Raw genomic sequence first — 27,368 nt, 5'->3', positions numbered from 1 at the left:
GTAACGAGATTTAGAAGTGTAAAGGCAAGAGAGTAGAGGCTTCAATCCTCACCGATACCTACCCAGAGCAAAAGAATATGTCAGGCACGCCATCACTACCGTATTTTCTTGTTTTATGCAAAGCAGAATTTGTCCTACTCCCAGCACTTACAAACTGTGCTTACACTAGCTTTCCAGCAATTACAATCTAGCAAGGTTGCTCATTGGAAATAATCACTTCCATACTTTTTTTTTTTAAAGAGGAAACCATACCATTTATAATTGTGGGGATGGATTCCCCCACGCTGTATTTTCGTCCGGTAAAGAGAATTGGACGTCTTTTTTTTAAAAAAAAAAAAAAGAGCAACGAGGTATTTGATCTACGGACGATCGCCTGTGACCGCTGGTGGAGCTTTCAAAGGATCCCTTTTATTTCACTCAGAGTGTCTACCTGGAAGGCACTGGCCCGGCTCCCCGAGCTCGCCGGGACCCCGGGCTGCAGGGCGGGAGGCGGGACTTCCGGCGTCGAGGAGTAGATGTAGGCGGCCTGCAGGTCTAGGTAGGAGTGGAACAGCTTGGCGTAGGCCGGGTGCTTCAGGGCAAACTTCCGGAAGCTCTGGAAGGAGATGTGCGCCGAGCTGCCGCCGGCCATTTCCCCGAAGAGCCTGGAAACATCCAGATCCGGCACGCCGAAGGCGGCGCGCAGGATGGCCGTGAACTCCTCCTCAGTGATGAAACCGTCCGCGTCCAGGTCGAAGAGCTTGAAGGAGACTTCCACGATCCTCTCGGTGTCATCCGGGTTGCACAGGACCGTCAGCCCGATGACGTACTCCCGGAAGTCGATGGTGCCGTCGTGGTTCCGGTCGAAGAAGGCGAAGAGCTGGCGGAGGGGCTCGGTCACCGGGAGCTTCAGGTAGGCCGAGAACTCCTCGATGCCGATCTTGCCTCCCTTGGAGGCCACGGCGATGGCCGCGTACTTGTCCAGGTGGCTATGGAGATCGTCCCAGTTCAGTTTCAGCTTCTGGTTGATCTTGGTGAACTCCACCAGGCCGGCCTCCATGGGCAGCCTCAGGGAGCCGGCGGAGATCATCAGCCGGCAGTCTTCGAAGGTGTGGTCGGTCACGGGCACCCCGAGTGCGTTGGCCATCTGGACGCGCACGGCGTTGGCGAAGAGGAGCGGGTCGCTGCGCTCCTCGTCGCTGGGGACGTGCACCGGCATGCACTCCACCTCCACGCGGGTGAAGGGCTGGCTCAGCGTCAGCACGCACGCCTGCAGGCCCGAGAAGCCCTGCCACGTCCACGTCACCGTGTCCAGCGCGTTGGGGTACCGCAGCAGCACCGGCTGCACCGGCACCCCCGGGGAGAAGGCGCCCAGCTTGAAGGTGACCAGGCACGAGCGGTTGGTGCACACGCCTTCGGGGAAAATCAGGATCTGGGGCCACTTGTCCCTGGACGTCACCCGCTTCAGGATCTCATCCCGGGTGTTCTTCCTCGAGTTGGGGTCCTCCCGGGTGACCAGCACCGGCTGCGTGGACAGGAGGAACTTCCCGGCCAGCGGGATCTGCACATTCTGGCTGGCCGACACCACGGAAGGCAGGCCCAAGACCACACAGGCGATGGCGTCGAAGAAGGTGGAGTGGGGCGCGGTGACGAAGATGGGGGCTTCGTCCCGGGTGGCCTTCTTCCCTTTCACCTTCACCAGGAACCCCGCGAAGAAGAACCCCAGCCGGAAGAGGAAGTTGAGGGCGGGTTTGATCAGGTGTCTCCTCCAGCTCTTGCTCGGCCTGGCCGGCTGGAGGGGAAGGTTGATGGTGGAGAGCGTCACCATGGGCCAGAGGAAGAGGAAGAGGAAGGCGATGCAGGACACCCGCACCGGCACCAGCACCATGCCCAGCAGGATGGTGTAGGCCCAGCGCCACCGGCTCAGGCGGGTGTGCTGCAGAAAAGGGTTGTCCACCGCGGGCGGGTACAAGGACCTGGTCCTCTCCTGGGCCACCCTGGAGGACTTCCAGGCCTCCACCTGGTTGGTGTTGGACAAGGCCATGAAGCCCGGCCCTCAGCAGCAGGTGGGTGGGGCCCGGCGCCCTTCCTCCGCTGTCGAATGCTCTCCCTGCTTGACCATAAGCACCAGAGAGGTGGACACAGGCCAATCGGCAACGATGTGGTATTACCTCTAAAATCGGAACAAACAAGAGGAACAAGAGCATTAGAATCATAGAAACACATTTTCTTTCTTCCTTTCTTGCGTCTCTTCCTTCCCTTCCTTTCTTCCTTTTCCTACCTCCTTCCTTCCTTTTCTTCCTTCCTCCTTCTCTTTCCTTTCTTCCTTCTTTTCCTTCCTTCCTTTTCCTCCTTTCTTCCCTTCTTTTTTCCCTCCCCTTTTCCCTCTCTTCCTCCCTTTCCTTTTCCCTCTCCTCCCCTCCCCTCTCCTCCCCTCCTCTCCCTTCCTCTCTCTTTTCTTTGTGACAGTTTTGGGGCTTGAACTCAGGGCCTGGGTGCTATCCCTGAGCTTTTTCACTCAAGTCTAGCACTCTACCACTTCAGCCACAGCTCCACATCTGGCTTTTTTGGTGGTTAATTGCACGTAAGAGTCTCAGAGACTTGCCTGCTGGGGCTGGCTTTGAACTGCAATCCTCAGCTCCTGAGGAGCTAACTGAGCCGCTGGCACCATCTATTTTCTTTCTTCCTCCCTGACCCTTTTCCTTTCTTTTAAGAGAGCACTTTTGTTTGTATTTCCTTTCTGTGATAGAATCTGACCCTGTCCTGGTTGGCCACTGCCTGTCACCCAAGATGAGATTAAAGGTATGCTCCATCAGCATTTGCTCAGAACCACCATTTTCATGGTTTGTAAACATCTTGCTTTTGACATCTATGCTTAATTTGCACATAGTTTCTGGTGCTTTTAGTATTCAAAGGTTATATATCTACTAAAGTTATGTTAACTTGAGTGGACAAATATTAAACTATACTATTATAACATAACTATAATATACATAATAACTATAATCATATTAGCTGTTTTGGCAACTAATGAAATTCAGTTACCCTTTGGACACATTTTGATTTCTATGGAGGCAATCACATTTTTTTATCCCGAGAGGCTTAATGCATAGAACTCTTGAGCTTTTACATTACCAGTCCTTTCAACTTACATTCATTATACTAGGCCAGAACAAGCATTACTACATGTGAGCCAATCAGAGTTCTATTTATGTGGGTATTTCTTTAAATTCTTGTGCCAGTACTGGGGTTTTGAACTGAGGTCTTCTTATTCTCACCTAGCTTTTTCACTCAAGGATGGTGTTCTACCTCTTGAACCACAACTCTACTTCTGGTGTTTTGGTGGTTAGAGACTAGAATATCGTAGGCTTTCCTGTCCTAGCTGGCTTTTAATCTTCATCCTTAGGTTTCAGCCTCTGGAGTAGCTAGGATTGTAAGTGTAGACCACTAGTGTTCTGCTCCAACTAGTATTCTAAATGGACATTAAGTAACAAAAGCAGTATTTTAGATCAACTATTGTTGGGAGCCGAGTGTAGGGTCAGGCTGGCCCATGGATCTGCATCACTGAGTAAGATAACCACACAAAGAAATGAGCTATCGTGTATGATGCCATGCCTATGAACTTTGAGCTATATCGTCGGTGTTGTGAATCACTTTCTGCTGAGACTTGATTTCCATTAGGTACGAATGTGTTATTGTTTTATCACTTTCTCCTGAGACTTGATTACCAATGTAACACCTGACAGGTTCTTGTTTTGAGGAGCGTATATAAGACTGGAACTAGAACTAAAGGGGGCTGCAGTCTTAAGCTTAGAGCCTTGGGCTGTAGCCCTCTCGACCCCATCTGTCTTCTTTTCTAGTCCTCAACCCCTAAATCAGGAATCCTGCCTTGCTGCTGGCTGGCTCTGGCAAACTATCACTAGCACATTTTGATTTAAATCAATCAGGCTGATAAAATAATGTGAACACATGCTCTCTATACATCCTGTCCCTAGGTTGCTTATGGGAATGGACTTCTATGCCTGTTAACATTGATGTAAACCTGCTTTCTTCTACCTCTGGTAATATTTGCAACTCTGGGGATTCCTGGGTTTGCTAATTACTCATTTAAGTGAGGAAAAAGACCGACTTAAAAGTCATACTAGAGATCACTGAGATTTTAATCTATTAAAGTCCACCAGGTTTGTGCTACAATGGGAAAAGTGGATATATACCAAAGCCTACTTTAAAAAAAAAAAAAGATGCAAGTGGGAAATTCTGGGCTTTACCTCAGTTCCCAGCAAGGTGACTAAAGTGAATTTTCAAGTCTATAATTTGATGATACTCCTTACCTTGCAATGTTGTTACGAGGCTCCAGTATAATACAGAACATAAAGAACTGAGCTTTTGTTGACAATACAGGTTGCTATGATAAAATGAGAATTCCTGTACACATTCCATTTCTGTCACAATTAGAACATGTGTGGTAGGCTGGGAGTGTAGCCTAGTGGTAGAGTGCTTGCCTACCATGCTCAAAGCCCTGGGCTCAATTCCTAGGTACTACAATTACAGAAAAAATCAGAAGTGGTGCTGTGGCTCATATGGCAAAGCACTACCCTTGAGAAAGCTCAAGGACTGTGACCAGCCCTGAGTTCAAGTCCCAGAGCTGGCAAAAAAAAAATTTTTAAAGAACATGTCTGGTGAGAAAAAAAAAATGCCTTTCACAAACTTAGGGCTTATTTGGGATCCCTGAGTAGTTTGGACAGTACCCTAACTTGGCAGTGTCACCAGTTTGTTTCCTAGAGGAGAACAACCCTAGAAAATGAAGGCAGACCTTTTTTTTTGTTTTTGCAGGTCCTGGGGCTTGAACTCTGAGCCTAAGTGTTGTCCCTTACCTGCTACCACCAAATGGCTAGCACTTTACCACTTGAGCCACAGCACCACTTGTCCGGGTCCTTTGTCCCTGGTCCCTCTCGACTAGTAGGAGGGATGGGGAAAAACATGCCCCGACCAGGACGAGCTGCGAGAGGAGGGGGCCCACTGTCTTCCCGCACTCAGCCTCCTTTCCCTGGAGCACGAACAGAGACGCCACACAGCTTCATCAAGACAGGAAAGTCTCTCCAACCCCCCCCCTCCTGAGGCAGTCCCTCCAGCTAATATACCCTCACTCTAGGTCCCAGCAGAGAGTGATAAACTAACACATCTGTAACCAATGATAATTAAGTCTTGCGCCTTGCCTTATCTCAGCAGAAAGTTATTAGACATGGCGTTACTTGGCCCCCAGCACCACTTCCAGCCTTTTCTGTGGTTAATTGGAGATAAGAGTTTCACAGACCTTCCTGCCTGGGCTGGCTTGAAACCACCATCCTCAGATCTCAGCCTCCTGAGCAGTTAGGATTATAGGCATGAGCCACCAACACCCAGCTAAGATTGTCATTATTCTCTATCTGGTGGTTCTTTCCACTCCTACTTGGAATGTTCATTTCAAGTGTGTGCGTGTGTGTATGTGTGTGTGTGTGTTTTGGTCCTGGGTCTTGAACTCAGGGCCTGGGGTATATTCCTGAGCTGTTTTTTGCTCAAGGCTAGCATTCTACCACTTGAGCTATAGCACTACTTCTGTCTTTCTGAGTAGTTTATTGGAGATGAGAGTCTCACAGACGTTTCGGTCTAGGCTGGCTTCAAACTGTGATCCTCAGATCTCAGCCTCCTGAGTAGCTAAGATTATAGGCATGAGCCACCAGTGCCTGACTTGCTTCTACTCTCATTCCGCATTCTAACTGCATTCTAAGTCTGTCTCTTAAGGAAACCTCCATGTTACCATGGCATCTTTCTCTTATATCTCCCCAACATTGCTGAGCAGAGTTTCAGGTATATTCTTCCTTTAAAAAATTAAGTTAACAATAGTCTTCATCTGTGGTTTCGGGTAGCTTCACTCCACCATGCTTTGAAAAAAAATAATTGAAACTTTTCCTAAACGAATCATACATTTTTGATTGTGTGTCCACCTGAGTCATGTGAAAAAGTCATGAAGTGTTTCAGCTCCACCCCACAGGGATGCAGATCACCTCCACACAGCATATCAGGGCTGAATATGCCTCAGTCCACCAGTGACTCACTAGCCTACTTTGTAAACCATCCCAGTGAACAGATCTACATTGCACTGTTGATGTTTCCAACAGTACTAATGGCCCCAAAGTGTGAGCGTAGCAGCGCTGGAAAGTTGGATATGCCAGGCAAAAGCCATTAAATGGCTTCTCTTTTGAAGAGAAAAAAAATATTTGCTGAGGTTGCTAAGATCTATAGTTTAAAAAAAATCCAACCATAAATCCTTTGGGAAAAATGGAAAGAAGGAAAAAGAAATCCATGCTGTTTTTGCTGCCACACCTCCCGTGAAAAAGCCACAGTCACGATGTATAAGTGCTTAATGGAGAAGGTGTTATGAGAAAGAGTTCAGTCAGTCACAATTTCAGGCATCTAATAAGGGTCTTGACAGGTGTCCCCATGGACAAGGGGCACCACTGCGTTTATTCATGAAACAAATTTTTGCTTGTTTATAGTACATCACATTCTGAGTATCAATTCAAAACAAATCCCAGCCCTAGGGAGAAAAGATTCTAGTGTTCACAGAAGTACAGTGTTCACTTCTTACTGTATGAAATGAGGCAAAAGGAAATTTGGGATCCTTTTCCTAAATCACAGTAATTAATATGGAGAATTAAGTAATTTAGCAAGTATCCTTCCTTCCTTTGCCATGCTGAACAAATCGTATACATATGTAAGAGCACATATTTATATGTGTATATATACATTTATATGTGCACATATATGTATACATGTATGTGTATATGTGTGTGCATGTGAATATGTATACACCGTATATATGACAATCTTCACATTTCTTGGCTTCAGAAAAGTTTAATCTTTCCATAGCAAGTAGGGTCCATTTTAGAGATGTATACTCAGCTAGTTATATTTACTTCCAAACTAATATATATATATTAGAAACCCAAGAGATTTGATCATATAATTTTAATGGTTAAAAAAATAGTTTTTAAAAAAGAATTTTAACATTAGAACTGTTTTTTATCATTGCAATTTGCCTATTATAATATGGAACAGCTAAGCTTTAGTATACAGTATACATTTATAAAAGGCACAACATGTTTACAGGGCAAAGAAAGCAAGAAACCAAAAAGGAAGCTACTGTCCCTGATTTACTCTTTGTACAAGTTGTAGCAGTTTTAAGGCAGAACTTGTTCTGTGCAAAATACAGCAAATGAAAATAATTATATTACATATTCACACATTCTCAGATATTCCATTACCATTCTTCAGGATATTTAGCATACTAAAACTTTTTTCCTAATAAAATGTAAAGGAGTTGGTAAAATTTAAAGATGGTATTTCACGCTGGGTTTTGGTAGCCTACTCCTGTAGTCCTAAGATTTGAGGGTCATGGTTTGAAGCCAGCCTAGGCAGAAAAGCCCAAAAAACTCTTACCTCCTATTAACCAGCAAAAAGCTGGAAGTGGAAGTGTGGCTCAAGTGGTAGAGCACCAGCCTTGAGTGAAAAAAGCCAAGTGTGAATGCAAGGCCCTGAGTTCAAGCCCCAATACCGGCACGAGAAAAACAGCAACAACAATAAACTTTCATTACAGTCCCTCTCCCCCAAAATGTAAAGAAAAGTCACTGTTTTTTTCTGGTTTCTTCTTTCAGAAATGTCCATATCAATTTGTTGACGATGTCAGGTTGGTCTTGCTGAAGCCAGTGGCTAGCTTCTGTTAAAATGGTCAGTCTGAAATAATTCTTCACATAAATCTTGGTGACCTCAGCCATCTCTACTTCCATAAATGCGTCTTTCTCTCCCCACAATAGTAGTGTTGGAGTGTTCACCATGTGATGCTTGAGAGGCAGGCAGCTAGAAAAATAAAACATGCAAGCTTGAGATTCATTGTAAGAATGAAAACGTTTTTTTCCATCATGTTCCCTCAGGCTGTGCATTCACAAAAGGGGTGATCACACCTTTAATTTTACTTTTTTTAACATATGAAATGTGCATGTACATATAGAACATAAACAGACATTAACATTTCAGAGGGTGGGGGTGATGAGGGGAAAGAAAAGTCTACAAAGGAGGTGCTAATGAAAAATTCTTGAAAAAAAGGCAATTAGGCAATAAGCTCACACAACTAAAAAAGTTTAAAGGTGTGTGTGTATGTGTGTGTGTGTGTGTGTGTGTAAGGGGTAGGGTAGTCCTAGGGTTTAAACTCAGGGCCTGGGCACTGTCCCTATGCTCAAGGCATTCTTGAACCACACTGCTACTGTTTTTGTTGGTTAATTGGAGATAAGATTCTAACAGTTTGATTTGCTTAGCCTGGTTTTGAACTGTCCTTAGATCTCAGCATGGTTGAGTGGCCAGGATTACAGCCATGGATGGCTGGCCTACTTGCTTATTAATAAGGGTAAAGACCCAAACTTGGAGTCAGAGAAATGGTCAGTCTTGATTGCATTGTGACAGCAGAGGAAAAGCAGATTGTTTTGTGTGTGTGTGTGTGTGTGTGTGTGTGTGTGTGTGTGTAGACATGCACTGTTTTACAAATCTGTGAAAATACAGTTTTCTCCAACATTCTTGTTCATTTCTAACTGTGTTGTGTTCAAAGAATATAATCCATAGGATAAAAATTCTTTGGTATTAGCTAAGAGTTACTTTGTAGTCCACTATGTAAATAATTTCTTACGTGATGAAGAGTGTAATGCATTTTATTTTTGATACTTAAGAAATTAATTAATTAACACATAGTTTGTGCGTGTCAGTACTAGGGCTTGAACTCAGGACCTGGAAGGTTATTGCTTTTGTTCTCAAGGCTGGTATTTTACCACTTGAACTACAGCTTTACTTCGCAAGTAGAAACATTTTACTTGACCAAAATGAAATGATACTCACCTGAAAATACTTCGATAATGATTGATTGGACCACTTAATGCTCCAGGCTGAGAAAAGACATAAACGTAAGCTTCGAGATCTTCTGTGGTTAATCGACAGCCCCGGTGTCCAATGCCAGTGCTCTGACTGGTAAACAGGTGTTTCAAAGCCTAATTTAAGTGAACAGAGAATAATGGAAACCTCTCAGTTGTCAAAGAATAAACTCTGAAAGTGGGTACAGTGACAATGGAGGATTTCTGAGCCAGCTGTGTGAGAAGCCTCACTGCGCATAATGCATCCTATGCATTTCTCCTGATGCCTTTGAAGACGTCACTTTACGACAAAGCATCCTGTCACCTTAGTGTCCATTTGTATACTACAAGGTCCAGCTCAAGTTCTACCAAAAAGCCTTTCCTTCATATCCCAATTATGGTTTACAGCCACCATCCAAACTTCCCATGCCTTCCACAGCCTGACCCACTTCATAGAGAGAGCCAGCAAACCTTTAAAGAAGCAGCTCTTATAAGGTACACTGGTGTTTTCAACTCCATTCTGTTATGCTTCATTTTTATAAAGTCTAATTGCAAGCTACAAAATTGATTTCATAGTCCCCTCCATCCCTGACTTTGAAAACGCTACTCTATGTATAATTTCTCTAAGTGTAACTAAACTGTAAGAAAAACTAGGATCTATGTTTGTGATGAAAATCCTTCACCCCAAAACCATACTTGCAAAAACACAAAATGATATATAAGACACTTAGTTGAAAAAGAATGACTAACCAGGAGCTGGTGGAACACACTTTTATTCCTTTCTACTCACGAAGCTGAGACTTAGAGGATCACAGTTGTAGCCAGACTGTGCTTGCCTGTAGTTCATCAGACTTCATCTGTAATTAACCGTCAAAAAGCTACGTAGGAGGCATGGCTCAAAGGGTAGATGGGCCGGGAGTTTGGCCTAGTGGTAGAGTGCTTGCCTAGCATGCACCAAGACCTGGGTTCAATTCTTTGGTACCACATACATAGAAAAGCCAGAAGCAGTGCTGTGACTCAAGTGGTAGAGCTCCAGCCTTGAGGAATCCCCAGGACAGTGTTCAGGCCCAAGGCAAAGTTCAAGTCCCAGTACTGACACACATGCCTGCATGCATACACACACACACACACACACACACACACACACACACACACACACACACTGACTAGAAGCAAATATCAGGTAGTGGGGGATGGGTCCAATGAACTGCAATATAGCAGTACATGGAACAACCATGTTCTACTAGGTTCCTAGTACCGTAAGAATAAAGATGTGTTTCTAGGCCAGGAGTTTGGCCTAGTGGTGGAGTGCTTGCCTAGCATGCATGAAGATCCATGTTCGATTCCTTAGTACTACATACATAGAAAATGCCGGAAGTGGTGCTGTGGCTCAAGTGGTAGAGCTCTAGCCTTGAGAAAGCCCAAGGACAGTGCTCAAGCCCTAAGTTTAAAAAAAAAAAAAAGATGTGTTTCTAGAGTGATCTTCAGAACGTGTGGTTAAGTGGAAAAAGAAAACCAAGCTGGGCTGCAGCCGCACATGTCTGTCATCCCAACAACATGGGGGTTGAGATTGGGAGGAACATGTCTGGCCAGCCCAGGCAGAAACATCTGTAGGACTTCATCTCCATAGGGAGAAACTGGATGGTGTGGTACATACCCACGAGCTCAACAACAATGAGAAGCCTAGAGTCATAGCATGTCCCAGGGTGTGTGCTCAGGTCAGAAGCAAGTCCGCATCCTAGAAGTTACTTGTGAATAACAGAGCTGGAAGTGTGACTTAGTAGTCTGGCACTGAGTAAATTCCCAGTATCACAGGGCGGGGGGAAGGGGGGGAGGAAGAGGGAGGGAAGGAGGAAGGGAGTGAAGGAAACAAGGAAGGAAGGAAAAAACAAAATATAAGGATAGAAGATAGTGTTGATAGTACACTATCAGTTATGCAAATAGGGAGTAAAACTCCTTTTTCCCCTTCCTTCCTTCCTTCCTTCCTTCCTTCCTTCCTTCCTTCCTTCCTTCCTTCCTTCCTTCCTAAGCAAGTCCTTAAACCCATTTATTAAGTTTTAACCTTTTGATTCAATTTTGCATCCTAAAAAATGGACTTTAAAATGTTTTTCATGATTAATAATATGTTATTTGCTTAACTTACCTGGAAATCATTTATTGAGAACATAAATTCTGGAAGCCGGGGTATTTGGAAGAAATAGTAAAAGCTGGATTTGAACAGCTGAACAGGGTGTCGTAAAATGTATTCTGAAATTAAAATGCCAGATTAGACTTTATTCAAAAGGTTAGTTAGTTGCATGCATTTTTTTGTTTTTTGCCAGTTCTGGCTTGAACTCAAGGCCTAAGCACTGTCCTTGGGCTTTCTCAAGGCTAGAGCTCTACCACTTGAGCCACAGCACCATTTCTGGCTTTTTCTATATATGTGGTACCGAGGAATCAAACCCGGGTCTTTGTGCATGCTAGGCATGCACTCTATCACTAGGCCAAACTCCTGGCCCTGCACGTATTTTTTTTTAAGTGTTTGGCAGTATTGACGATTAAACTCGGGGTTGGGGGGAGGAGGTAGGGAGGTGCTGTATATGTCAGGAAGGTGCTCTGCTTTAGTCACACCTCCAGCCTTTTTTTGCCTTGCTCATTTTTGAAGGCTGGCCTAGAATACAGTCTGCTTATGTGTTTCTGAGAATGACAGGCACATGCCACTTAAACTGCCATTGGGTCTCTCTTGAAACTGAGACAATAGGTATGTGCCCACCCATTAAGTCTGATGGGGTCTCAAAAATTTCTGTGCAGTGCTGGCCTCCACCTGTAATCCCCTGATCTCTGCCTCCCAAGCAGCTAGGGTTACAGGCTTGCTTGAGTCATCACATCTGAAAATGAATTTATGAGCACAGTGGCTCAGGCTTGTAATCTTAGCCAATTTGAGGATAGAGACTGGAGGATTATGGTTTGAGACCATCCTGGATAAAAAGAAGTTTGGGAGACTTCCTTTCAAGCCATAGCTGGGTACAGTGGATCACACGTGTCATCCCCAGAAAGCAATAGTTACATGTCTGCCTAACAAGCCCAAAGCAGCCAAACTAAGGTATTTGACATTGTCATGTGCTATTATGGCTTATTTAACCATTTATTCATTTTGGCCATACCAAGATTTGGCTGGTGCTCAACCAACCTGAGCCGTACTCTAGCCCTGCCTTTTTCCTGGTATTTTGGAGATCAAGGTTTATGGACTTTTCTTCCCAGGCTGGTCTTAAACAGTGACCCCTCTAGATCATAGCTAGGATTATAGGTGAGAACTGCTGGTCTCTTGCTTAGTTAACTTTTTAAAGGATTATGTTAACCAAATTTTTGTTGCTCTTAATCCAAAATAGTGGGTTGTCCCAGCAGCAGATATGTTTCAGTGAAAACTGAGACTCACCTGTGAAGACATTTGGATGAGGGAAGTTAATAGCAATCAGCTTCATGACCATTTCTGGATAACAGATGGCAATTAGCCATGCAATCATCCCCCCCCAGTCATGGCCAATCAGAACACATTTGCTGTACCCTGTAACCAAGGTGGAAAATGTTCATGTAATTAAAAAGAGACAAATAGGTGAATCACATAACACATAAAAGTGTTATCTTTCTTCCCCTCCTTTCTGCACTGTATACTTTAGAAATGATATCCTTTCAGAAATCTATTGGGAGATGAATGCGAGTGGCTAATGTCTGTATTCCTAACTACTCAGGAGTCGGGGATCTAAGGACTAGAGTTTGAAGCTAGCCTAGGCAGGAAAGTCTGACACTACCTTAACCTTTCATGTAATCATCATGATAATTTATATGAGGCTTAAAATATGGATTTCTAGAGATTCCTATGGGATTTTCCTTGTATAGAGAGAAGTTGTTTATTCCTGGAATACTTAAAAGTGCATTAATTTTTTTGAAAAGTTCTCTTTACACACACACACACACACACACACACACACACACACACACACACACACACATACCACCTTTATTTTTGCCAGTCTTGGGGCTTGAACTTATGGCCTAGATCCTATCCTTGAGCTTTCTCAAGGCCAGCACTCTACCACTTGAACCACAGCACCATGTCCTGCTTTTTTGTGTATGTGGTACCAAAGAATGGGTACCCAGGTCTTCGTACATGCTAGGCAAGCACTCTACACTAAGCCACACTCCTGGTCCTACACAACCTTTTGAGATGATAAATTAGGCCTGGTCAAATCAAGTTATCGCAAAATCTGAATGAAACTGTCTGAAACTAGAATCTGAGTCTGTTTTATGATCTGACTCATTAATTACATTGCATGTTGACACCTTTGATCCCATCCACTTTTGCTTCTTTAAAATTGTTGGCTGTTGACATTAGATTCTTATAGAACTATATGTTCTTGTTAGATCAATATAGAAAAGGTCTTTGATTTCATGGTGTTTCTCACTATACTGTTTCCTTAACATATTGATGTTAGCAGGAGGTCATTAGCCAAAGAGAGTGTAGAAGATTAGATTACTGTTTCAAAAAATTACCTATCATTAGACCAGGCGTGTTGGTACACACCTGTAATCCCAGCACTTGTGAGAAACAGACAGTGAGTTGTGAGTTCAAGACTGTTCTGATAGAAGTATACTTTGTTGTTCCTTTGGTGTGAGACTTGACCATGTGTTCTGCCAATATTTCTTGATGGCTATACAGAAGCATGAACACAGGACTACATAACCGTGGCTGTGTGTGTCACTGACCTTGGGGAGGATTTGACATAATAATCACAGCTGATCAAAACTACAGAGACAATGCAGGAACTTTCTATGACATGTTAAAATAGTCAACAATTAGTTCTGAAAATAATAAATAGAACACATTAGGTGTATTCCTGCCCCCCAGTTTGCAGCCTTCTCAGTTTTCTGAAGAGATATTTTTGTGTGTGTGTTTGCAGTGAGGCTTGAACTCAGGATCTTGCATTCTTGCTCAACATTTTTTTGCTCATAGCTGCTGCTCTATTACTTGAGCTCTGCCTCTAGTTCCAGCTTTTTGCTAGTTAATAAGAATCTTGAGGATTGTCTGCCTGGGGCTATCTTTGAACCTTAAGCCTCTCATCTCAGCATCCTCAGTTGCTAGGATTATAGGCATGAGCCACTGGTGTTTGGTTAGAACGGTCTATTCTTAGAAGTAAATTTTGAAAATCATCTTTAGCTAGGTCCTGGAGATGACATTAGTTTAACTTTCCTGTAGTCAAAACCAAGCTGACAGAATCCTGATGGTACCTAGGAGATGGAAAATGCTTCTTTCCAATAAGAGAAGGTAGTTCTTAACTTGCCAAATGTTGCTTAAAAAGAATTAATACTTAAAAAAAGAACCTACCTAAGGAATCTAAAATATCCTTTATATCTGTTATTAGGCAGTCCAGTTTATAATTTTCTCGATGAATGGGAGCATCTGTTTCTCCATAGCCTCTCAAATCCAGTGCTACAACTCTGTATTCACTTTTAAACTCTCTTAGTTGGTGACGCCAAGAATACCTGCAGTGAAAAAAAAAAGACAGCAAAAACACTCAACGAACAATAGCTCAGATGGTGGCACATGCCTACAGGCCTAGCTAGGTACACAGGTGAAATCATTTGAACCCAGGACTTGATGCCCAGTTTGGTCAGAATATAAAAATCTGTTTCAAAAATCAGACACCAAAACCAAACAGTCACATTAAGTGAAAAATTGAAAGAAATTCCTGATTTTGATAAAGGTTAGATATTTGTATGTGAAAAAATAGAAGTACTGACAATATTCAGTAAAATTATTTTACCTGCTACCAGCTCCAGTAGAATAGTTATGGAAGCTACAAAATACCAGCCACTACTTGGTATTTTTTATATATAATATAGCATATATTCTATATCATACTTGAAGTAGCCATACAAAGGAATTTCAGTTCAACAAGTCAGAGTAAGAGTACAGTGTTTCGGGGCCGGGAGTTTGGCCTAGTGTTAGAGTGCTTGCCTAGCATACACAAAGACCGGGGTTCACTTCCTTGGTACCACATACACAGCAAAAAACCCAGAAGTGTGCTGTAGCACAGTGCTCAGGGACAGTGCTCAGGCCCTGAGTCCAAGCCCAGGACTGGCAAAAAAAAAAAAAAAAAAAAGAGTACAGTGTTTCCCAATCAATGTAACCCTTTCCTATATACATATATTTAATAAATCAACTTTGTAAGGAATTTATACTAAGAACAGTTACAGATTCTGTAGCCTAAATTTCTAGACAGGATAAATGAATGATAAAAGTCTTACAACAATGAAAGAGTAGATGAATTTTGAGAGTTTTATCAAAATATCTGAATGTTTATCTGGCCCCGGGCTTTGACTAGAGTCATATAAACATAAAAGAACATTTGCTACCAAACTATTTGCTCTTCTAAATGGATACCTTTATTAGATTTTTTTAAGTTTTTTTTCTGAAAGTGATTTGACTTACTTTTTCCACTATTAAGTGGTGATTGGTGGCTTTTTTTTAGTAATTATAATAGTTTATTTATAAATAGAAAAGTCCAAGGAAGAATCCAAAAGAACAGCCATTTAAGATAAGCTTCTGTTTGCAACCTAAGTTCTTTTGTGAGTCAATCATAAACCAAAAAGTACAAGCAGCAGTCATCTTCAAAACACTGAGCAACCAAACTCTGCAGTGACCAGTTATAATGGCCACAATATTATAGAAAAGCCCCTAAGGCATCTGCTGGGACAGGCACATCCCCATACTTCATCAGGGAAGCACAGAACAAATGAAAAACACAGACATTTAAGGTATCTTCAGTTAAGTAAAATTATTTTTTTTGGATAACTAATTGGAAAAGGCATAGCTTTTTTTTTTTTTTCCCAGTCCTGGGCTTGAGCTCAGGGCCTGAGCGCTGTCCTTAGACTTCTCAAAGCTAGAGCTCTATCACTTGAGCCTCAGCACGACTTCCAGCTTTTTTCTATGTATGTGGTACCAAGAAATTGAACCCGGGTCTTCATGCATGCTAGGCAAGCACTCTACCACAGGGCTAAACTCCTGGCCCAAGGCACAGCTTTTTTGAAGTAACTTACTGTGTCATAGAACTCAAAACTTGCTTCCAATAAATGCATGTTCATGCATATCTGTTCAGGAGAACACGTGGAATTACCTGATGTAACCTAAGTGGGAGATTCTTGGCTGGAACTTTCTGAAGTGCAACAGACTAACACAGGGACATAAGATTCTGGAGCCATAGTGAGGAGACCACAAGAGGAAGTGATATCAGGCAGTAAGAGCAATACAAGTCCATCACCTTATATAACAGACTTGTACACATATAGTTGGAATTGTGGGAAATGATAGCATCTCCAATCTACTACTAGAATATATCAGAAGTGGAGTTGTGGCTCAAGTGGTAGAGTGCCACGCTTGAACAAGAACGCTAAGGGACAGTGCCAAGGCTCTGAGTTCAAGTTCTGGGATCAGCACCAAAAAACACCTATGACTGTTAACTTAGAGTGGAACTGGACAACTTCCTAAATAATTGTAAGAAATAAGTCAACCGCATATTTAATTCAATTATTCTTCCTGGAATTTATGACATATTGTGACTCACACTTTATAATATATTGTGATTGATACTTTATTTTCAGTTTAGAAACTGAAAACAAGTCATTCTGGTGATAGATGGGTGGACATGTCATTCATATGACAGAAACAATCTCTTGATAGAAGAATGAAACATTCTACAGAATCAATAAACCTGAAAATATCATAAATAAACAACACTATTGTCATGCACTTTTTTCTGGATAGTAGCTTTAGGATAATTACAGAGGTATTTGGAAGAAATCAACCTCTTTCTCAGTTACTCTGTGTGTGTGTATGTGTGTGTGTGCACATGCACAATGTATGCATGTCTTGGGGTTTGAACTCAGAGCCTGATGCTGAACTCAGAAGCCCAAGCTTTTCTTGCTCAAGACTAGTGCTTTACCACTGAGATAAGCTCCACTTCTGGTCTTCCCTTCCCTTCCCTTCCCTTCCCTTCCCTTCCCTTCCCTTCCCTTCCCTTCCCTTCCCTTCCCTTCCCTTCCCTTCCCTTCCCTTCCCTTCCCTTCCCTCCCCTCCCCTCCCCTCCCCTCCCCTCCCCTCCTCTCCTCTCCCCTCCCCTTCCCTTCCCTTCTTTATTTCTTTGTTCTCTTTTGGTAGTTTATTGGAGATAAAAGTCTCATTAGCAAGAAAGCTAGGCTGGCTTTGAATCAGTCCTCAGATCCCAGCCTCCTGAGTAGCTAGGATTATAGGTGTGAGCCACTGGTGCCAGCTTCAGTCACTATTCTTAAAGCGGGGAGGCTCCAGGTTCTACAAGGGCAGCTGCTTCCAGATGCATGCGCACATTGTATCTCCATCACAGAGAATGGCCTCTGTCCTTGACCTCTGTTTGTGGCCTCTGGTGCTCAGCTGTCTACACCAAGAGCCTTTTACTTGCTTCAGCACTGAGTGATGACACATGCATTCCTTACAGCTGGGGATGAAATTGGCTCATAGAAGTTGCCTGGGTCAGCTCAAAATATTTTTAAAAGATATGCAAATTGAGGTGAAGAGAAAGAGAAGAGAGCTCAAGTAAGAAAAAATCATCCTCTGACAAACAGCCTCATTTGGGGCTAATTTAGCTCAAGTTTTCACAGATGTATATCTTCTTTCTTATTTCCTTTGAATGGTAAGAAAGACCCAGGATTTTGTTTCTGTGTACCATGAATACATTCAATATTACCACTTGTCACAGCTATTCTTAGGCACTGATGATGCATGCTGAGAATACATTACACTTGTATGGTGTGCTGCTCTTTCGAAAGCACTTTCACACACTCCATTTTGTTTCACTCAAATATTTCTGATTCACTGGGTAGATTTAGGCAAAACTTAATTGCTAGAGGAATAACATTTATACTTGTGGTAGAAATTGAAACTGGTCTAAAATTCCATGTGTAAAGCTTTTCAAAACGAAAAGAAATGAGAGAAAAAGGGAAAAGAGAGAGAATGTACAAAAAGACAGAAGGAAGGAAGTTGGAAAGGATGAAGGGAGGGAGGAGGAAGGAAAGAGAAAAAAAAGAATTTGTCCTGAAACTTACATCTCAGATTTTGGTTAATTTTTTTTCCAGATCACCTGAGTGGAATGGACTTGACCCACTGAAGAGAGTAACAGGTATTCTCTCTCATTAGAAGGAAGGATAGAATGAATGAGCATCAACAAAGAAATCTTGGGTATGACATACTCAAAAAGAACTATTTTACTACCAATAAGTTGTGTGTAGTTGCCTAAGTCTCTCTCTGAGTAACCAGGTTGCTTTCAGATAATGGTCAACACAGTACATTGTGTGGTTACTTTCAGCAACTGAGTTCTTGGGGTGTGCTGTTGTTTTACATTATAGCAAGGCTCTTGCTAGAGTGAGAAAGGCTGGACTTGTTCCTATCGCTAATGTGCATGTATTTCATAATAGATGAGTGTATTTCCTCATGGGGTGAAAGAGCCTGAGTATTTCTCACAATCATGAGGTCCCTTTTGGACACATTCAAGACTTGACTACTAGAGCAAGTGATGCAAATGTCCCAGGGCCAGTGCTGGCCCTTCCTAGTCTGTACTGGCCACTAAAACTCCTAGGACATGTACAAGAATCATCAGACATTTCATGCTGGGTGCCGATGGCTCATGCCTATAATCCTAGCTACTCAGGAGACTGAGATCTGAGGACCACGATTCAAAGCCAGCCCAGGCAGGCTGTGAGACTCCCCAGTTAATCACAGATAAAGCCAGAGTGGAGCTGTGGTTCAAGTGGTAGAGCAAAAAGAGTTCAGGGACAGCACCCAGGCTGAGTTCAAGCCCCAGGACAGGCAAAAAAAAAAAATCAGGCATTTCATTTTTGCATAAATACTCAAAGAGTCACTAATGGAGCAATAGTATGGAAAACATTATAAAACACACAGCATCCCCTTTCCTGTATCAAACACATATCACTGTCCTTTTCTGAGGCTCTGAAACAATTGCCAAATAGTTAAAGTTCTCGTAAAATCATTTTTTATGTTTATGTAGATTGGCCCACATGGAAAGAGATCAACATTTCAGAAAGAAAAGGAGCATGGGTAATTATTGAGGTATCACTCTCCCCAGGATTCCAAATAAAACTCATTTAAATAATTCTCTAAGTTAATACCTAAATATTTAGCTATTAGAATGATGATTTAAAATATTTAAATAAGGCATTTCTATATTGTTGCTGGGCTTTCTAACACCTTGAATCTTTGTAGAAGATGTGAAATTTGAAGGGTAAAAAAAAATCCAAGTATACTATCAGGCCTTTGGACTGAAGCCAAGTAGCAGAGATCAGCAATAAATTTCAAAGGACAGAGGGGACCTTACTTTCTTACAGAAGGGTGGGTATTACATTCTACTGAGAGGACACATGGAACACTCTTGTGAGAATACCTGAGACATGGCTCAGTCAATGTTATCTGTTGTTATCATCTACAATCAGGGACTCCTGGATGGCCACGTTTTTGAAGCATTCGATGGGGACCATGTGACAAGTCTTTTCTATGTGTGAGTTCTGGATGAGCTCACATGTGGCTAAGCCAGGATCCACTGCCCATGTTACTCTGGGCAGATTAAATGACTGCTTCAGAGGAACACCTTATTTGTGTACCAGTCTTGTATACACACACTGAGGTGAGGCTGCACACATATGCCGGAGATGCAGGAGGCAATTTTTCTATACCAACTAATTAGGTTGTCTCCAGATGGAAGAACAGATGAAAATGACTTATGTTTATTCATGCAGCTAAATCTGGAGAGGGAATCTTCATGAAGAGAAAGTCTTCTCAGGAAGAAGCACCCACAGGCTTTCTGCTCTAGAAAACAATGAGGAGGACAGATCTTTGCTATCCCTCATTCTTTTTTTTTTTAAACAAGTTTTAGTGTTTGTGTGTGTGTGTGCCAGTACTGAGTACTTGACTCAGGGCCTGGGTACTGTCCCTGAACTTTTGTGCTTAAGGCTAGCACTCTACCAATTGAGTCACAGCTCCACTTCTGAGTTTTGGGGGTTAACTTAGGATAAGAGTCTCATAGACTCTCCTCCCTAGGCTGGCTTTGAACCACGATCCTCAGATCTCAGCTTCCTGAGTAGCTAGGATGGCAAGTTTTCCTTTTTATAATGACTGATACTTCTTAACACAGCAATATCTCTAGTACATTTGATCATAAAGTCCCTTTCATGTACTAGCAATTCCAGTGCCAGGTGCAAGGTAAATGAAGACTTTGAGTGGTATGACCGCTTTAAAACTCTAGAGGAGGTGAAGAGTTTTAATAGTGGAACTCTAGGTATCATGAGAGAATGAGGGAGAAATTTGAGGACAGGTTATTTCAGACCTTTCAGAGAACACCACATACTCTACTTTTAAGTCAACTTAGAGAACGTGGGGTCTTTTTCCATCCATTTCTCGACCTATAAAAAACAAAACAACAAAAATCCTGCAGGGCTAGGAGTTTGGCCTAGTGGTAGAGTGCTTTCACGAAGGCCTGGGTTTGATTCCTCGGTACCACATACATAGAAAAAAAAGCCAGAAGTGATGCTAAGGATCAAATGGTAGAGCTCAAGCCTTGAGAAAGTCTAAGGACAGTGTTCAGGCCTTGAGCCCAAGCCCAGGACTGGGAAAAAAAAAACAAAAACAAAACTGCCACCCAATACTGCTTTGCTTTTTGCCACCCTATCTCTTTTAAAGATGTGTTTATCTTTCTTTATTTGACCTTATTTGGTCAATGGAGAATAAAAAATGTCTATGGTCTGATAATATTAGATAAGCAGACAGAGCCCACAAAAGCTATATTAACAATAGAAGCAACAGAGGGAAACAGCAAGGCTTTTTGTCTTTCCATGCTTTACCCATGAGAGAACACATTTGGCTCCCTTGAAGATATAGAGATGAGCCACACTCTTGGAAGCAGAGACTAGTTTCTCCAGACACTGAACCTCCGTGAAATTGACCCTGAACTTCCTGGCCTCTAGAACCATGGGAAAGAAAATTCTGTCCTTTATGTTATTCAGTCTCTAGTATTTTGTTAGAGCAGCAGAAATAGATAAGGACAATAATTAGTGTAGTTTTGGTTTTAGGCTTTCCTCTTCATGTGAAATATTCAGATCTTGAATTTACCCTTTGTTGATATAAGCTATAGTTATGTGTACAGGAAACAATTTGTATTAGTTTCTACAAGTCTTCTTTGCTTTTTCTTTTTATTTGAGATCAGGACTTTGAACTCAGTAGATGTTTTCACTCATTGACAGATGCTCTGCCAGCTATGCCATGCCTCCAACCATGTATTTTTTTTTCTGTTCTCGAGCCCACTCTAAGCCTCATCAAAACCTTCCTACTGCCAGCACCAGTGTCTCACGCCTGTAATCCTAGCTACTCAGGAGGCTTAGATCTGAAGATCATGGTTCAAAGCCAACTTAGACACAAAAGTCCTTGAGACTCCTATCTACAATTAACCACCAGAAAACCGGAAGTGGTGCTGTGACTCAAGTGGCAGAATGCTAGTCTTTTGCTGAAGAGCTCAGAGACAGTGCCCAGGTCCAGAGTTCAAGCCCCAGGACTGGGAAAAAGAAAAAACCCCAAAACCAAACAAACAAAATAAAAAAACTTTCTACTAATTAACACTCAAAGACCTGGTTTGTTTAGAATTTCCTTGCTCACTGCTGTGTTGTGCTTTGTTCATAGTAGTTACTCTAGAGAGAATGGGAAACGATTTCAGAAATCTGAAGCATTAAAAAAATAGGATGGTTGGACCGGGAGTTTGGCCTAGTGGTAGAGTGCTTGCCTAACACGCACGAAGACGCGGGATCGATTCCTCGATACCATATACATAGAAAAAAGTTGGAAATGGTGCTGAGGCTCAAGTGGTAGAGCTCTAGCCTTCAGAAAATCCAAGGACAGTGCTCAGGCCCTGAGCTCAAGCCCAGGACTGGCAAAAAAAAAAAATAGGATGGCAGTATATAGGTTTCTTTAGAAAGAAAACCATTGCTGTGAATCAGGAGCTCACATGCAGACATGGCTAAAGTGATTATAAGGAAAATGTTTCTGTTTCAAGACACCAAACACAGTTTGAAAAGTAAGGAGAGAAAGAAGAGGTTATGGGGACATTAATAGAGGGAGTGAACTTGTCCCAAGCACATTGTACATTGCTATGAAATTATCACAAGGATAGTCCCTTCCACTATTATTGGGTGCAAATAAAATTGTTTTCTGGAAAAAAAAATTCTGTAGTAAGGGCTATGGTTTGGATGTTTGGCGCCCTCCAAAACTCATGCTGAATGCCATTGTGATCATATTTTAAAACGGGACCCATAAGAGGCCATAAGGGCTCTGCTCTAAGAGGACAAAGTCACTTCCGGCCATTCCATGCCTTCTGCATGGGATGACACAATGAGAAGTTCTATAGTACAAGCTACCAGTACCTTCATCCTGGACTTTGAAGTCTTTGTAGGGAATCTACACCATCACTGGTACTCTTGTGATTGCAGCACAGAATTGAGCAAATCAACAAACCAAGTTTTAATGCAAAAGAAAAAGTCAATGGGGGAAATTTACCAGAATTCTGGAAATCCATGAAGCAGCAACATAAGTGGTTTGCCTCTTTCTCCAGCAGCAACATAATGAAATCTTAACCCTGAATCCTAAAAAGAGAATATATGGAATGTTAGTCGGATTTGATGCTGGTTGTCAAGCTATGATATTTAGCATTTCCCTTTTCTTTCATTTATGGTCAGGTGCCCGTGGCTCATATCTCTAACTCTAAATACTCAGGAGGGTGAGATTTAAGGATCACAATTCCAAGGTAGCCTAGGAGGCAGAAAGCCTGTGAGACTCTTATTTCCAATTAACCACTCCAAAGGCCAGAAGCAGAGGTGTGGCTCAAGTGGTAGAGTGCCAGTCTTGAGCAGAAAAAACTAGGGGATGATGCCTAGACCCTGAGTTCAAGTCCCAGTTCCAGTCTAAAAACCAAAAGCAAACCAAATCCTCATTTGCATTATCTTGACACCAAGAAGTCAAGTAATTATTATTAATTTTTGAAATATTATTTTTCAAAAAATGATTTATCAATAGAATAAATGGAATGATTGCCTTTTTTTTTTGGCCAGTCCTGGGGCTTGAACTCAGGGCCTGAGCACTGTCCTTGAGCTTTCCCAAGGCTAGAATTCTACCACTTGAGCCACAGCACTACTTCCAGCTTTTTCTATGTATGTGGTACCAAGGAATAGAACCCCGGTCTTCATGCATGCTAAGCTTGCACTCTACCACTTGGCCAAACTCCCAGCCCCAGAATGATTGACTTTTGTTGACATTTCCCATCGAGTCCCTTCCCTTCTTGTTCCCCAAGGTCAGTTTATATATTTTGAGCTTCTGAGGCAATGTCACCTTCTTGTAGCTCTCCTCTTATTGATGTGTCACGTTTTATCTCACTCAACCTCTGCAGGCCATGTAAACAAATCTGATGTGATTTATATTCCTGCCAACCTCATCCCTTAGTCGTGTACTTTTCTCAGCTTGCCCGTCAAAAGCTGTGCCATCAGTTACATAACTCACACCTCCTTCTCTTATTTTTAGGCCTCTCCTTCCCACTGTATTATTTTGGGTGTTGCAAGTACTGTTTCCCTGGCTGCCTGTACCTCCCACCAAACTACATACTGAGTGTCCAAGGCTTCATGCTGCATGTGGGAAATAAGACAACCCAAGGAAAATAAAATGAGAGAGAGAGAGAGAGAGAGAGAGAGAGAGAGAGAGAGAGAGAGAGAGAGAGAGAGAGAGAAAGCAAGAGAGCAAATACTAAACAAATGTAAGCAAACCAGACAAGCTAGTAAGAAAGAAAAGCAAAACTTCTGAAGAAAACAAGATAGGGCTGGGAGTTTGGCCTAGTGGTAGAGTGCATACACGAAAACCTGGGTTCGATTCCTTGGTACCACATACATAGAAAAAGCTGGGCTCACACCTATAACCCTATAATCCTAGCTACTCAGGAGGCTAAAATCTGAGGATCGTGGTTCAAAGCTAGCCTGGGCACTAAAATTCATGAGACTCTTATCTCCAATTAACGATGAGAAAACTGGAAGTGGCTCTAAGGGTTGGATGGTAGCCTTGAGGTGAAAAGCTCAAGCTCAGAGTTCAAGCCCATGACCGACTGAAAACAACAATAAAAACAGTTGGAAGTGCTGCTGTAGCTCAAGTGGTAGAACTCTAGCCTTGAGAAAGCCCAAGGACAGTGCTCAGGCTCTGAGTTCAAGCCTTAGGAGTGGTGAGAAAAAGCAAGCAAGGAAGGAAGGAAGAAAACAAACTAGGACACATGAGATTTGCATGAGATTATGCAACTTAGATGTGAAAGAGTCTTAAAGATCATCTAGGGTAGAGAAGAAAGGGGGGGGAGAATGTAGTAAAAAAATTCAATGTAAGAATTTGGGAGGAAGATACAGTTGGGAAAATATCTTGGGGTAGGAGGTATGGCTGGGGTTGGAGGTGTAAGAGCAGCAGATATTTACTTCATGTCCTGGTCTGGTCTCAGACAAAAGAAGAGGAGGAAGGAGAAAGAGAAGGGGAGGAGGAGGAGGAGGAGGAAGAGGAGGAGGAGGAGGAGGAGGGTATATTCAATGTCCATCCTACAAAATTAAGAAAAGTGAAGAAAGTGGTGGGTTGGGAGGGAGGGATGAAAATGTTGAAAGGGTTGACATTGATCAAGAGTCATTGTGTTTATAAACTGCTTTGTTGAATGGCAGCTCCTTTGTAGAACTATTTGAATATTATATATATATATAAGTGGCATGAGCCACTGGTGCTACTCAGGAGGCTGAGATCTGAGGATCACAGTTCAGAGTCAGCCAGGGCACAAATGTCTGTGAGATTCTTTAACTCCAGGTAATCACAGAAGAATCCAGAACTGCAGCTGTGGCTTCAGTGGTAAAGCACTAGCCTAGAACAGAAGAATCTTAGGACAGCACCCAGGCCCTGAGTTCAAGCCCCAGGACCAGCATGTGCCTGTGCGCGCGCGCGCGCGCGCGCGCGCGCGCGCGCACACACACACACACACACACACACACACACACACACACACACACTCACATAATATATACTTACTGCTTAAAGATTATATATATATATATATAATCATCTAATTCAGCTTCATTTTTTTTTTACAGATTTAAATATGGCCAGTCAGAGGAAGGACATTTGAAGCGAACTAGAAGACTAAAACTCCTTCTGCTCCTGGAGCTGGACAGAGTTAACAGGGCTTTTCCCTCATGCAGAATTCCTGCATTCCTAATCCTGTCGCTATGCTTCCTTTCTTGGACGGTTAAGTCTTGGAGAGGAAATGCAGGGACAGGGACGGGATTTAATTAACATGCTGACGTACAATTTAATGCACCACTTCAGTAACGACACAACTCATTTGCACTGAGGTCCGTGCTTCGTTTGAGGGATTTTTTCTTTTCTTTTTGGTCAGCCCTCCCTCGTCCTGACCGCAGTTCCAGGCTGGCTTCCTGACTATCCTGCTGGACTCCAGCGGCTGGGCCCTCAGGACTTGGCGTGAGAATTCCCGGTGCGGGGCCGGGGGGCCGGGTGTGAGGGTCGGGGGTCGGGCGGCGGCGCCCCTGCCCAGCCGGAGCCTCGGGAGCGCCATCCGTGGGCCCCGGGGGAGGGTGGACACCCAGGTCTTGGTGCATGGCTGGCATTTACGCCGTCTGCCATTCCTCTGGTGCCCACTTTTCAAAGTCCGTCCCCGGCTCCCCGCTCACTTCACTGCCTCCTCTGCTCTGTGAGCGCCCAGACTCCAGTCTCAGCATTTCAGTCTCCCTGGGATCCACTCCCGATCGCGGATTCGAGCTCTAAAGGGCAAAAGGGCGAAGGCAGGAGGGAAGAGGGAACGGCGCCGGGGCTCGGAGGACCCCGTGAGAAACCCCGCGGTCCACACCGGCGAGGGTCCGCGCAACGACGGCGGCGCGCGCACACACACACACACACACACACACACACACACACGCACACACACCCCTCGGCCCCCGAGCCAGGTCCCCCGGCGCCCGCCCGCGCCCCGGCCCCGCATGGCCTTCACCTTGATCCGCACGTAGCAGTGGGTGCCCAGCGAGGGGTCGCTGAGGCACGCGGGGGGCTGCTCCCGCGCCGCCCGCCGGAAGGTGCGCGCCGGCCCCCGGCCGATGCTCCACAAAAGTTTGAGCAGGTGGACCGCGGCGCAGAGCCCGCAGAAGCCGTAGACGAGCGCCCAGAAGAGCAGGGAGCGCACGGCCGCCCCCAGGCCGGGCCGCCAGCCCCGCGGCCCCGCCATCCCCGCGCCCGCCAGTCCCCGCGCGCCCGGGCCCCGCGCGCCCCCGCCGGGTCCCCGCCGCCCGCCGGTCCCCGCGCGCCCCCGCCGGTCCCCGCGCGCCCCCGCCGGTCCCCGCGCGCCCCGGCCGGGTCCCCGCCGCCCGCCGGTCCCCGCGCGCCCCGGCCCCGCGCGCCCCCGCCGGGTCCCGGCCCCGCGCTCAAGCCATACCCTCTGCCCGCCGCTCAGAAGCCCCGCACCCAGGCTATGGCCGAGGGGCGCCCCAGAGCCTCTGCAGTAGAGGCCACTTATTGCACAATGGCTAAAACTGTGACCAAAATAAAGGCGAGACTAACTATGCCTGGCACCGAGGAAGGGCCCTCTGGTGGTGCGGCTCGGCTGCCCAGCTGGCAGGTGAAAGGGCACGAAGCCTTTCCTGGATCCTAGAGGAAAGGATGGAGTCTCTGTCTCTGTCTCTCTGGATGGATAGACGGACCGACAGAAGGACAGGCACACAGACAGACAGATCTTCTAAAGATGACACTGAAGTTTAAAGTTGCCAGCCCAGCTCTGAAATGTCACACAAGGCTCCAGAGCAAGGCCAGCAGCCCCTGGCAAGCACTGCTCTATTTTCTGTGCTTACCAAATTTGTCTTTCTTAGAAAGACAAATGGTATACACGGGCTCACACAGTATAAATGTTTATCCTATCCTCAGTTAAGGAATATTAATTTTCTTTTTTTCCCTCCACTTTGGGGCTGTTATGAATAATTTCACTCTAAATAGTCACATGCACGTTTTTGTGCTTTCATTTCCTGGAGGTAAATATGGAGAGCTGGGCTCACTTAGTTAGGTGAGAAATTCATATTTAACTGTGGAAAACAAATTTTGCAAAAGGCTGCACAGAGCTACGGTGTAGCTTACCTGTAAGAGCTGATCCATGCCTGGCCTGCTTGAGGCCCTGGGTTCAAATTCTTACTTAAAAAAAAAAGAAGCAAGTTCTGTGCAAGTCTGGCGCAGTGGCTCACACCTGTAATCCTAGTTACTCAGGAGGCTGAGATCTGAGGATCCAGGGTCAAAGCCAGCCTGGGCACCAAAGTCCATGAGACTCTTATCTC

General features: G+C 44.1%; 2 protein-coding genes and 1 long non-coding RNA gene across 6 annotated transcripts; 1 reads left to right on the top strand and 2 right to left on the bottom strand.

Moving 5' to 3' along the window:
- Nucleotides 1-337: 337 nt before the first annotated feature.
- Nucleotides 338-4,306, bottom strand: LOC150061311 (lysophosphatidylcholine acyltransferase 2B-like). Its single transcript, XM_090334190.1, has 2 exons — nucleotides 4,248-4,306; nucleotides 338-2,152 (listed from the first exon to the last, which is right to left on the bottom strand). Exon 2 carries the CDS (start codon nucleotides 2,021-2,023, stop codon nucleotides 395-397), a length of 1,629 nt encoding a protein of 542 aa, XP_090190316.1. The 5' UTR covers nucleotides 2,024-2,152; nucleotides 4,248-4,306; the 3' UTR covers nucleotides 338-394.
- LOC150061310 (uncharacterized) lies at nucleotides 2,495-21,558 on the top strand. Of its 2 annotated transcripts, none has more exons than XR_016535900.1 (3): nucleotides 2,495-2,781; nucleotides 18,057-18,159; nucleotides 21,287-21,558. It is a non-coding gene; the product is annotated as an uncharacterized LOC150061310 (long non-coding RNA). The 2 variants fall into 2 exon arrangements; XR_016535901.1 differs by lacking the exon at nucleotides 2,495-2,781 and adding an exon at nucleotides 8,697-9,407.
- Ephx4 (epoxide hydrolase 4) lies at nucleotides 7,586-26,553 on the bottom strand. 3 transcript variants are annotated; one of them, XM_090334192.1, is made up of 7 exons: nucleotides 26,483-26,553; nucleotides 22,534-22,619; nucleotides 14,275-14,432; nucleotides 12,328-12,456; nucleotides 11,056-11,159; nucleotides 8,902-9,050; nucleotides 7,586-7,875 (listed from the first exon to the last, which is right to left on the bottom strand). In XM_090334192.1, the coding sequence occupies exons 2-7, from the start codon at nucleotides 22,563-22,565 to the stop codon at nucleotides 7,644-7,646; spliced, it is 804 nt and encodes a 267-aa protein (XP_090190318.1). In that variant the 5' UTR covers nucleotides 22,566-22,619; nucleotides 26,483-26,553; the 3' UTR covers nucleotides 7,586-7,643. The 3 variants fall into 3 exon arrangements, with proteins under 3 accessions (XP_090190318.1, XP_090190319.1, XP_090190317.1); XM_090334193.1 differs by lacking the exon at nucleotides 26,483-26,553 and adding an exon at nucleotides 26,045-26,120; XM_090334191.1 differs by lacking the exon at nucleotides 26,483-26,553 and adding an exon at nucleotides 25,728-25,766.
- Nucleotides 26,554-27,368: the final 815 nt, after the last annotated feature.

This window comes from Megascapheus bottae, chromosome 6, assembly GCF_031878675.1.
Source record: "Megascapheus bottae isolate mThoBot1 chromosome 6, mThoBot2.hap1, whole genome shotgun sequence".
Classification (NCBI taxonomy): Eukaryota; Metazoa; Chordata; class Mammalia; order Rodentia; family Geomyidae; genus Megascapheus; species Megascapheus bottae.
Note: the sequence above shows the minus strand (reverse complement) of the source record. Positions and strands in the feature narration are given on the sequence as shown.

Bases quoted from the DNA above. Each gene is read 5' to 3' on its own strand.
- LOC150061311 (XM_090334190.1), bottom strand. From the start codon at position 2,023: ATGGCCTTGTCCAACACCAACCAGGTGGAGGCCTGGAAGTCCTCCAGG.
- Ephx4 (XM_090334192.1), bottom strand. From the start codon at position 22,565: ATGTTGCTGCTTCATGGATTTCCAGAATTCTG. The intron at 14,433-22,533 runs GTAAATTTCCCC...TTTTCACTGCAG, and splicing joins CATGGATTTCCAGAATTCTG to GTATTCTTGGCGTCACCAAC. The intron at 11,160-12,327 runs GTGAGTCTCAGT...TTTTAATTTCAG, and splicing joins TCATCCAAATGTCTTCACAG to AATACATTTTACGACACCCT.